Source organism: Bos taurus, chromosome 10 (assembly GCF_002263795.3).
Source record: "Bos taurus isolate L1 Dominette 01449 registration number 42190680 breed Hereford chromosome 10, ARS-UCD2.0, whole genome shotgun sequence".
Taxonomy (NCBI): domain Eukaryota; kingdom Metazoa; phylum Chordata; class Mammalia; order Artiodactyla; family Bovidae; genus Bos; species Bos taurus.
The window spans coordinates 82,521,878-82,534,127 of NC_037337.1; the positions used below are offsets into that span (position 1 = coordinate 82,521,878).

General features: G+C 44.1%; 1 protein-coding gene across 5 annotated transcripts in view; it reads left to right on the forward strand.

The window, feature by feature from the left end:
- Window positions 1-3,483: 3,483 nt before the first annotated feature.
- The window catches only part of PCNX1 (pecanex 1), a 184,519-nt gene continuing 175,752 nt past the window's right edge, over window positions 3,484-12,250 (forward strand). For all 5 annotated transcript variants that reach the window (XM_024998104.2, XM_024998106.2, XM_024998105.2 and 2 more), the window contains exon 1: window positions 3,484-4,080. In XM_024998104.2, coding sequence (XP_024853872.1) covers window positions 3,928-4,080 — 153 coding nt within the window. In that variant the 5' untranslated portion in view covers window positions 3,484-3,927. The remainder of the gene's footprint in view (window positions 4,081-12,250) is intronic.

The following is a 12,250-nucleotide window of genomic DNA, read 5'->3' on the forward strand; positions in this document are numbered from 1 at the left end:
CTTGAGAGCCCCTTGGACTGCAAGGAGATCAAACTAGTCAATCCTAAAGGAAATCAGTCCTGAATATTCATTGGAAAGACTGATGCTGAAGCTCCAATACTTTGGCCAACTAATGTGAAGAACTGACTCACTGGAAAAGACCCTGATGCTGGGAAAGATTGAAGGCAGGAGGAGAAGGTGATGACAGCGGATGAGATGGTTGGATGGCATCACTGACTCGATGGCCATGAGTTTGAGCAAGTTCTGGATTTAGTGATGGACAGGGAGGCCTGGTGTGCTGCAGTCCATAGGGTTGCAAAGAGTTGGACACGACTGAGTGACTGAACTGAACCAATTAACACTCTAGAACCTCAGCATAATACAACCAGGATCAACATGAAATGCAATCCTCAGTTCTAGGTGTTAAGTTCTTCCTTCATTTCTAAGTCTTCCTCTGACTGTCAGATCTTGCCTTTGGATACCTGTCTTGTTGCCCTAAGTCCTTGTCTTCTAAACTTGCCCTGTACCTCCTCTCAAGAATCTCAATTGTTTCATCAGTTCCCCAAAGGCAGAGGAATCCAGACCTGGGAGACAGCACTGAGCTTGAGGTCTTACTATAAATAATACATTTTCTTTTAAAAATTTTATTTATTTATGGCTGTGCTGGGTCTTCATTGCTGTGCAGGCTTTTCTCTAGTTCCAGGGAGAGGAGCTACTCTCTAGTTGCGGTGTCCAGGCTTCTCATTACAGGGGCTTCTCTGGTTGAGGAACACGGGCTTTAAGGCAAGTGGGCTTCAGTAGTTGTGGCTTCTGGGCTCTAGAGCATGGGCTCAATAATTGTGGCACGATGAGCTTAGTTGCTCCGCAGTCACGTGGGATCTTCCCGGATCAGGGATCAAACCCATGTGTCCTGCATCGGCAGGAGGAGTCTGTACCACTGAGCCATCAGGGAAGCCCAACACATTTTCTTAATGCTTGCTAATTTCCCAATTTTTGTCTGTTCCTGGGTTTCCAAGGCTGCACAGCAGCTGCCCATTGGCTTACATTTTCTGTGTTGAACCATCCTGATCCTGGCTGCCTTCCTGGCTGCTGCTGGTAATGTAGCCTCCAAATATTGTCTTCTGGATGCACATTCATCACAACAACTGAGTCTGCCTTCAGTTCCATGGTTGTATCTCGTTCTGGTCTCCATTCTTCCAGTCCACCTCACCCCATTACAGCTAATTCTTTTACATTAAACTACAGCAGATATTTGTTGATGTGGAAACTGATTTGGTATTGGAATTTTATCCTTGTTTACATTTTTCTTTGTGTTGGAAAAGCTTGGGATCACTTCCAAAACCTGCTCAGAGAGCTTTCCTCTTTTAGGAGAAACAAATGAACACTTGACAAAGCCGTGTGTCTGTGACAAAAACTCTAGGCCACTCTTTTAATTGTAAGATTGCATATTTTACCTTAATTTTGTTTTATTATATTAATATATTTTAATTAAAAATTAAAAAAAATTTGGGCCACACCACACAGCATGTGGGATCTTAGTTCCCTGAACAGGGATTGAACTCATGCCCCCTGCATTGGAAGCAAAGAGTCCTAACCACTGGACCACCAGGGAAGTTCCATTAATACATTTAAAAGTATATTTTGGCCAGTGTTCATTCAGGTCTCTTAATTTCAAGATATGTTATTGGACTTTCAATTCTTTTTGCTTATAAGGAAATGAAATCAAGGCTGGGGATGGTGTTCTACAATGTAGTCTCAACTTTTAAGGTATGTTAGAATCTTCTGGAAAAGTGTTAGTTGCTCAGTTGTCTCCAACTCTTTGCAACCTCATCGACTACAGCCCACCAGGCTCCTTTGTCCAAGGGATTTTCCAGGCAAGAATACTGGAGTGGGTTGCCATTTCCTTCTCCAGGGGATCTGCCCAACCGAGGGATCCCTACCTAAGTCTCCTGAATTGCAGGCAGATTCTTTCCCATCTGAGCCACCAGGGAAGCATTTTCTGGAGGGTTTGTTAGAACAGAAATCTAGGTCTCACACCCAGACTTTCTCTGGAGTGATGCCTGAGAATCTGCATTTCCAACACGTTCTCAGGCAATGTTGACACACCTGGTCCTGGGATGACACTTTGAAAACAACTGGTTATATGTTTAAATGGGCCCCAGGTGACCTGAAGCGGAGCAGTTATTGATCAGTTCAAATTCTTATCTGAATGTGTAAGGTGGAGAGTACTGAAAAATAAACTTCCAAAGTTCAGTCCATGCAGTTAGGATGACTGCTGGTGCCAGAGGTCTTTTCAACTCCATCTAGAACTCAGACAATCACTTAGTTTCTTTGAGCTTGTGTTTCCTAACCCATAAATAAGGGTAGCCTGGAGAAGGCAATGGCGCCCCACTCCAGTACTCTTGCCTGGAGAATCCCAGGGATGTGGGAGCCTGGTGGGCTGCCGTCTATGGGGTCGCACAGAGTCGGACACGACTGAAGCGACTTAGCAGCAGCAGCAGCAGCTATGCTCCCCTTACAGGAGTATTGTGAAGGTCAAATGAAATGGGTGTGGAAATGTGTTAACGGGAAAGTGGTATGACTCTGGAGACATTGCAATGGTTTTTCAATCTTCTTAAAACGTCAGCCCCGGTTTCTTTGGACTGTCTTGCTTTTCTCATTAATTACAGTAACTTTAATACAGGAGTAGAGAGTACTTTTATTGCTATCATAAACTCAAACTTTTTTTGAAAATCTCGTTCAATGAGATCAGACACGCCTTACAAATGTTACTCAGAGCCAAGAATGATTCCCATTCTTTACAGTTATAAAAAGAAAAGTACAAGACCCTATTGTGACTTGGGGTGGAGTCACAGTTAATCTTTCAATCCTGTTTAAACTGGCCCATTAAAAAAAACACACACACAAAAAACTGCTACAAGTCACAGCACGTTATAAAAATAAAATCACCGTATACAATGCTCAACCTCTCCACCCTATGCTTTCACATCTCTTGCAGCTTCTATTAATTCATCTGTCGTGGGAAGTAGTAAATCTGTTCAGTCCTGGCCGTGGCTATTTTCCTTAGTCAAGGGCCTCTAGCTCGCTTTATGGGCCAACATAGTTCTTGCTCAAATCGGGTGGTTTGTCGTTTTCAACCGTCATCAGCTGTACCTAATTCTTTCGGGCCTTCAATGAGTAGCTCAGATATGAGCCTCTTGTTCCTTAGGTCTTTTCTAAATATCATGAAACGTCAGCTAGGATGCTAACTAGGTTCTAAGGACAAGCTTTCAGGGGGTAAAAGACCCGCTTTCTAGAGTGTGAGGAACGGGCCAGGTTCGGGTACCGGGAGCGCACTGGGGTCTGCCGCAGCAGGGACTCGCGTTCCCCGGAACCTCGGCAGCCCCCGCCCCCGGCCCGAGCCCGCGACTGCGCGCGCTTCCCCCGGGCACCGGCAGGAGGCGCACCCGCGGGGACCAGCCCAAGGGGCGGAGGGAGAGGAGAGGAGGAGCTGGAAGGGGGCGCGGCTTGCTCCCGGTCCTTCCCGGGCGCCGGGCCTCCTTCTCCGCCGGGCCTAGGGCTGGCGGCCGGCGGGGGTCGCGGCGGCGGCGGCGGCGGCGGCGTCGGCGCTGGCAGGCCGCCGTCGGCGGGGGTCTGGCTCCGACTCCGGGTGTGAGGAGACAAGATGGCGGCGGCGCTGTGGAGGCCGGTCTCCTCCTCTTCTCCGCTCTCCTCCGCCCCGCCGCTCGCCGCCTCCTCCTCGGTCTCCTCCTCCTCGTTCGCTGCCTCCTCCTCCTCCTCCTGCTGCTGCGGCAGCCCTAGCGACCGCCGAAGCGCCGGCCGGCTCTCCCGGAGCTCCGGAGGGGGATAGACGGGGCAGCTGCGGGCTCCGGCGACCGGGAGGCAGAGCTGGGGCCGGGGCGGGGACGGCGGCGGGGACGGCGGCGGCGGCGGCGGCGCCGGGTGGGGATGGGGTCGCAGACGCTGCAGATCCTCCGGCAGGGGGTGTGGGCCGCGCTCAGCGGGGGCTGGTACTACGACCCGCACCAGGCCACCTTCGTGAACGCGCTGCACCTCTACCTGTGGCTCTTTCTTCTCGGCCTGCCCTTCACCCTCTACATGGTGAGTGTGTGGGGGCGGGGAGGAGGGTGGCTCCTTCCCCTTCTGGCGGGCCGGGTTTCCCGAGTCCGGCGGGCGGTCGCGCCTCCCTGGCTCCGGACCGGGGTGTGTGTGTGTGTGTGTGTGTGTACACCCTCTTCCCCTCTCCGGCACGCGCACCCCCACCATCCCGCGCCCCTAAGGGCCAGCCGCCCTGCTCTCGCTCCAGCGCGCCCCCTCCCCCGCTCCCCACGCTCCCCTCCCTGGAGGGCTTCCCCCTATTCCAGCGAGCACAGGAAAAGCGGATCGGCAGCGGCCCCCACCTCCCGCCCCCGGGCGCCCAGCCCGTTTACTGGGAAATAGTAGCTTCCTAGGCCCCCTTCTTCGGGGTTCGGGTGGGCTGGGAGGGGGTCCTGATCCTGCCTTCTCCAGCCTTTCCACCCCGCGGGTAAAGCCCAGAGGTGGGGCTCGCGCCTCCGCGTACGGTGGTGGGCGCCCAGCCTTCTGCCCCGGAGGGCCGCTGTGTCCATCCCTCGGCGCGCGCATACTTATTTGCGCTCCGCGCCTCGGGCGCCGGACAACACCCCCCCCCCCCCCACACACACACCCCCGGCACTCCCTTCCCCTCGAGGCGTTCTCGCCTCTCCTCCCTGAGGAGGACCCTCGCTCCAGCTTGTCCGCGTGCGGAGCCCTCGGAGCCGGGCGAGGGGGGAGAATGTGTGCCGCTCCGTGTGGTATGCATCAGTGGGGCGCCCGGGCTCCTCTCAACTCGCTTCGACGCGGTGGTTGAAAATCTGGCTCTCACCCTTCCTGCCTCGCAGAATCCCGTTTTTGCTTACCATTGGTTCTTTTCTGTTCAGCTCCGTGGTCAGTGGTGGTTATTTCCAGGCCAGCGTTCGGGGGAGGGAGCGGGGGAGATACGGGGATTCTGGCTGGCATTTCAGCAGATTTGTTTGGGTTGGTTCAAGGCCTTGTACTGATAGGAAAAGGAAAGCGCTGCCTGTTGCTGAATTCAGGACGATCAGTCTCTCCTAACGATCTAGGTTTTTTAAGCTATATTTTAGCCGAAAGTTTTCTTAAAGAAAAAAAAACAAAAAACAGTAGGTTAGGGTGGGGCATTAGGGAGACTAAAGGGGAAGAGAGGTGATACTTGAGCTTCAGTTAAAATCTTAAAGTAACCAGAAGGGAGGAAAGGCTGGTAACTTTTTATTTTAGGAGAATGTCTTTGAAAACATTTCTGCCAAGTTTGTGGTTCTTCATGAAGCTGTAGTAAGGGCGCTGGATTAGAAAATCTGGGCGTATGACTACACCAAGTGTTAAAGGTGAGGATACCCAATTCTTTCCTAAGTGAAGCTCGTTTACCGCAGTTGGCAGAAAAAGTGGAGGAAGATGAGCTAGATTATTCACATTCTCAAGCGATTTTTAATTGAATTGGAAGGGAGGGGAAAGCCGTTTTAAGAAAAAATGCTGAGTTACTGATGGCTTATTTTTTGAAGGGACTGTTCAGTCTTGTCGCTTTCAGAAAATTTATCACAAAGTGTTATAATTTTCAATTAATTCTGGCCCGGAATGTTAGTTCTATTTGCACTTCTCTATCTTCCAGGAATATGACATCATTAATGAACAGGTTAATTACTTTGGGTGTAAGAATCCTCAGGATGTCACAGAGCTTTTCAAGCAGTTTTCTTTTATGTCCAGGAGAATTGTTCTCCAGATACAAGGATTAGTTGCTGTGTTTCCATGTTATCATGGGACCTGTGTTAGTGCCTAAGACTGTTTAATTAACAAGCACTACTAAAGGAAATTTAGAACAAATGTAAAGCGATGCATTGAGTTTACTGTTTCATTTTGGGAGTTTATTCAGTTAAATTTAATTCACAAATACCTGAACGTCTGATGTGTGCTAGGCAATTTGCTGGGTTCTGGGAAAGTAAAACTGCTTTTCTGACTTTGTTGTTTAAGTTAATGGCAACTCTACTCTTCCTCAACTTTTAAGAAGCTTTCCTTGATTCTTCTCTTCATTTCTCTTCACATCCAGTTCATCAACCAATCTTGTGAGTTCTCTCTTTAAAACCTAACTAGAATCCAGCTAATCTTTGTCACCACCCTCTAATGAGAGTCACTGCTTCCATTCTTTATTCTCTGTTCTTCATAGAGATGTCTGAATGATCCCTTAAAACACAGGTCAGTTCATGGCATTCTGCTCTCAAAGCCACCCCTTCCACTTGTTTCCCCTGCCCCCACTTAATTTGCCTTCTCACAGTTTTCCTTGCACAACAACTGTGTCCCTGCCTCAGGGCCTTTGTACTTGCTGTTCTCCTGTCTGGATGACTCCTCTCCTCCAGATATCTGTGTGACTTATGTGCTGCCTTAATTTCAGGCTTTAGGTATATGTGAGTATTTCCTTGATAACCTATGTAAATAGGAACTTCCCAGCTCCTGCAATACTTTCTAGCTCTCCTACCCTCCTTTATTTAAGAGCACTTATTACAAATTGGTTATGTGTTTATTAATTACCCTTTAGAATGTAAGCTCTAAGAGGTAGAGAGCTTATTTATTGCTGTATTGTCAAGACCTAGATCAGTGCCAAGCACATAATAAGTACTCAGATATTAGTGAATAATTACAAGTTAACAAAATACAGCTTTTGCCTTTGAGGAACTTTAAGTCTAGCTTGGGGATAATGAACAACTACAGGCATTAGAACTGCTGTGAAAAGGTCAGTGCAGATGGCCCTGAGCTTTTTGATTGATCATGATCTAGGGGCAGTTGGCAAAGAATATTAGTAAACTTTTTAGGAAGCGTTCTAGTACTATAGTATTGAGGTAGATAGATTAACGTATACATTGGAACCAAAATCCAGCATTCCATGTTAAAATCTCAGGCAGTTACAGATTATTTGTATGCTCTTCCGATAATAATTATGAGTGATAATGACTAGTAAGTATGTGTATACGTTCTTTATCCCAAACCCCATTTTACTGATGAGGACACCACTTAGTGACAGGTTCCAGCGGACTTTTGAAGCCATTTTGCAGGCAGCTGTACCCGACTCCCCTTTTGTTTTTAAAGATCTCTTTGAAGAAGTTTATATTGAGTTAGGAAGAGTCTTAATGGCTTTTTGTATAGGAGTCACTTTTTTTTGTTTTTAATGAGTAGTGTTTGTGGATACTTTGAAAGGTGGATTTTGTAGTTTCTGCAATTATAAAATTTTTAAGTAGTGAAAATCAAGAAGTAACTTTTCCTTATTTTCATTGTCATTCGGTTTGCCTTAAGGCACTCACCCCATTTTATCTTGTTATAATTATGTGTGTACATGGTATGTCACACATGGTGAGCTTTGTGGGTGTGAGCTTTGTGGCATTTTCATGTGATGGAAAGCAGACTGGAGTTGGTGTTATCTTGATTTTTGAGCCTTGGCTCTGTTATTGATTAGGTGCCCTTTAAACCAGACTCTCCACCTTTTTGAACTTTGATTTACTCACTTGTGAGATATTTCATGGGTATTTTGTCAGACAATATTTACGAAAAAGAGGAAATTATTCACCTTCAGAGCGAATGTCAGTCATTTGAAAGAACTGATTAGAAAGAATCATTCAAAAAAATAATTAGAAGAGTATTTCCTCTATAATGTATGACTAGAGGAGATTAGACAGTAAGTCAAACCATTATCTTCACATGTTGTTGCTCAATGTAATGTTTTCTTTTATAAAGAGTTATATCCTTAGGTAACAAACCATTAACAATAGACTCTCTTTACATAAGTGGTTCTCAGACTCTACTTGACATCAGAATCACTTTATTCAGTTTTTCAACTGTGTCCAACTCTGCGACCCCATGGACTGTAGCACGCCAGGATTCCCTGTCTTTCACAATGTCCCGGAGTTTACTCAAACTCATATCCACTGAGTTAGTGTCCTCTGGTGCCATCCAACCATCTCGTCCTGTGTCGCCTCTTTCTCCTGTCCTCAATCTTTCCCAGCATCAGGGTCTTTTCCAGTGAGTTTGCTCTTCACATCAGGTGGCCAAAGGATTGGAGCTTCAGCATCAGTCAGTCCTTCCAGTGAATATTCTGGGTGGATTTCCTTCAGGATTGACTGATCTCCTTGCTGACCACGGGATTCTCAAGAATGGAAACAGTGACAGATTTTACTTTATTGGGCTCCAAAATCATTTTGAAAGGTGATTGCAGCATCACCTGGACAAGTTAAAAATGTGCACCTTCTGATGTGGGTGATCTGGAGTGTGACCTATTAATTGTATTTTGTGAACACTCTGGGTCAGTATAGAGAACTTGATCAGTATGACTCTGATACCCAGCCCCTGACTTATATCTGGCTGTTTACCCAACATAATTTGGCCATGGCACAGGGATGTCTAAAACCTTTCTAGATTCCCTATTAACCACCCCCCCCCCATCAAAAAAATGTTTTATTTTTGTCCTCTTAGTGATACCATCTTGTCTCTAGTAGCTCATACCATCCCCCTGTTTCTTGCCTTATGAGCAAATCTTAACCGATTCTAGTGACAGAGCTTCTCAGAGCTCCTTTCCACTTCCTAGTTCATACTGTTTTTTGTCTGCACTACTACCTTGGCTTCTTTACAACTCTTTTTCCACAGAGTGAGAGGTGACAATCAGTTTGTGTCATTCCCCTTTTATATAATATCCTTCAATTTTTTTTTTTTTGCACTTAAAGTCCATCATCTTTACTGAGGCCTCACCAAAGCCAGTTCCATCTTTGTCTACAGTTTGTATAGTTTTTCACTGTGCCGTGGTCACGCTGGCCACCTTTCTGTTACTTCAGCCTACTGAGCCTGCTCCTCCGGTGGGGCGTTTGCACATGCTGTGTGTTCTGAAGGGATACATTTCCCTCCAGCTCTCTGCAAGGCTGCTTGCTGCTGGGGCTTTACGGCTGGTCTTAAAAGTCACCTCAGAGGCCTAGTCTGGTACGCAGAAACAGCTTCTCTTTTCCATGATTCCTTCCCATAACTTTCTTCTGCAGTGCTTATCAGAAACACGTTTATGTCTTTGCTTGCTTGTTTGCTGTCTAACTTTCTCTCCTACCCACTGCCTTGAAAGTCACTTGAGGACAGAGGTTGTGTCTGACTCATTAGGCAGTGTATCTCCAGTGCCTTCTCTTGTGTTTGGCTTATATTAGGTTCTAAATAAATATTATATTATATTATTATATATGTGAACCTTCTTTAGACTTAACACCTTCACTGACTGAATAGCTGGATGTGGAGTGTACTGTGGTAGACTGTGTGATATGGTCGAGTTACATCTTACTGGGGGTTAGGTTCAATATCAGTATTCATGATGAAAATAAAATAGAGAAATATTCAAAAAATCAAATACAGAATGACTTGAAAAACCGTTAAGTCACTAAAAATGCAGCATATATTTTTTAATGTATAAACTTTGTGCCATTATACATACATATACAAATATACACACTGTATACACAGTAATATATACTGTATTAAACTTATGGAGAGATTATATTCAGAAACTAATCCCTTCATATAAAATATATGAAGGCTTCAACTTTTTCCTCCTGGTTATCTTATTGTTATTTTCTCTCTGTAGCTGATCTTTATCATGTACTAAATAATAAATTCCTTATTAGTGAGTAATTCTCTGAGGCTGTCAAGTCATTCTTTCCTAAAGATTTAAAAATATTTTAAAGATCAATGTAAATGAGATTTAGTTATGATGACTAAAACTGACGTTTCTATATTTTATAATTTATATTTCTTAACATGTTTTCCTTCAGTTAGGAAGGTTATCATATATTAGCAATTAAACATGATTATTAGTATTAGAGTATTATTAGATTATTAGTATCTGTATCCTTTCAGTTCAGTTCAGTTGCTCAGTTGTGTCCGACTCTTTGCGACCCCATGGACTGCAGCACGCCAGGCCTCCCTGTGCATCATCACCAACTCCCGGAGTTTACCTAAACTCTTTAGGATAAGTTTAATGGCTAGTGGATGATCTGTTTTGACCTATATTATCTCTGTTATATACCCTAAATAAATTAAGGGGTACATTGTCCAAAGATGGTTTACAAATGGAAGTTTTGAAGAAAGGATTCATTTTATCAGCTTGTAAAAAAACTTGTGAATTTATCAAAGCAGTTGATCCCTGGAATGTTTTAGTGTCTTTTGTTAATGTCTTTTTGCTATTTGAGAAGTTATTCCAAGTTGTAAAATGATTTGGCAATTAGAAAACTAGGAAGGTTTCCTTTTTTTTCCCAAGCCTTTGAATACACAGATTTAATAAGCAGGTAGCTTGCTTTCTGTAGCTGACTTTACTTTCAGTAAGTTTTTCCAACATTGTTTTTTTAAGGATTTTGAGACATACAGAAAAATCAAAAGAATTGTATCCACCACCTGGGTTCTACTATTTTAAAAAATTGCATTTCTGCCTCTGAATTCCTCTACCTTTCAAGACCTCCCCCCCACTTTTTAAGGGGGTGCATGTGAAGTAAGTTACAGACATTAATACAGATCCCCCCCCACAAATACTTCAGCACTCATACCATTAGATAGAGTTCTAAAACTGAGCCATTGGATGAGTTTTGGTAAATGACTTTGCACCTGTGTAGTGCAGGCCCATCACATTGAAGAACATTAGCATCACCCCAGAAAGTTCCCGCTTGCCCTTTCCAGTCAGTTCTGTCACCCCCGTTCTGATGGTTTTTCTTTCATAAGTGAGTTTGGAACTTCATATAAATGGAGTCGTGTAGCGTGTACTTGTGTAAGTCTTTTCACTCAGCAAAGTGTTGAAGAGAGTCATCCCGGTTGTGTGCATTGGTAGCTTGTTCCTTTATTGCTGAGCAGTATTCCTTTGTGTGAATACGCTCTAGTCTGTTCATCTTTATCTGCTTTCCTGGATATGAGGAGGGCCTCTTTCCAGTTTTTGGCTGTTTTATAAAGGGTGGTACTCCAGCATGAGAGTTAGTTTTAATAGAACTGAAAGAAGTTGGAAAACTTTATTGACTATCAAGAATGCTTTCTCTTCCCAAGTAAGACCCAAGTTTTAATTTAAAATAGCGTAGTGATAATTGCATATTTCAGCCTTCATTTCACTTTTGTTGTTTAGTTCCTAAGTCATGTCCTACTCTCTGAGACCCTATGGACTGCGGCATGCCAGGCTTCCCTGTCCTTCACTATCTCCTGGAGTTTGCTCAAACTCACATCCATTGAGTCTGGGATGCCATCCAACCATTTCACTTTTAGTAGTCTTTAATGCTGTACTTTTATTTGCTCAGTATTTAGATTTTTGTTTTGTCAGTGCAATAGAACCTTTTTGTTCACATGTAAATATATATGTATGACAATCAGAAATTAAAAGTAAAAAGAAAATAAAAACCATCTGTAATCCCTTTCAGATAGGCTGTTATAGCAACCAAAATGTATTTGGAATATATAAATACGTATGTATTATGCTTCCTCCTTACAAAAACGGGCTCATAAAATTTGTAGTTTTGAAGCCTCCTATTTTCACTTGACTATAAATTGTGAATGTTTCCCTGTGGGGGATAAAGCAGTTTTAATCACTCTGTAGTGAACTATAGCACGGATGTGTTACAGTGTGTTTGACAGTTTTCCCATTGCTGTAGTTCTTAGCTATTTAGAAAACACTAGGGTAAATATTCTTAGAGGTAAATCTTTAAACTAGTCTTTGGTATAAATCCTTAGAAGTGGCTTATTAAAGTATATGCATATTTTTCTTTGATAAATAATTCACTTTTATTGAATGACTATAATGAAAAAAAAAAAGATGAGAGAGTGAAATAACAGCATAAGATCACTGAGAAGGCAAAATCGATTTGTGGTCCAGGGAGCACAGGTAGAAAGCGATTATCCTCAGGAGGAGGAAAGGACGAATGCTGACCGCAAAAGGGATCAGCCGTTGGTGGTAATTAGTTGAGGTAGATCTTCTATGGTTTATGTAACCTCTTAAAGTACAGAGTGTTTTATGTTGAGAGTGAACAGAAGGTGAGGAGCGTATTCAAGGTTTGAGGAGGATCTCCAGAAGATGAAATGCTATCCTTATTTTCATGGAGGGAAAAATGTGTAGCAGAGATGGTAGAATTACTGGTCAGTTTCGAGGGTTCCTTTGAGGTTGGAGAACATGAGTTCAGAGTTGTTTGAAGAGGAATGCTCAAGAGAGAAATTGCAAGTA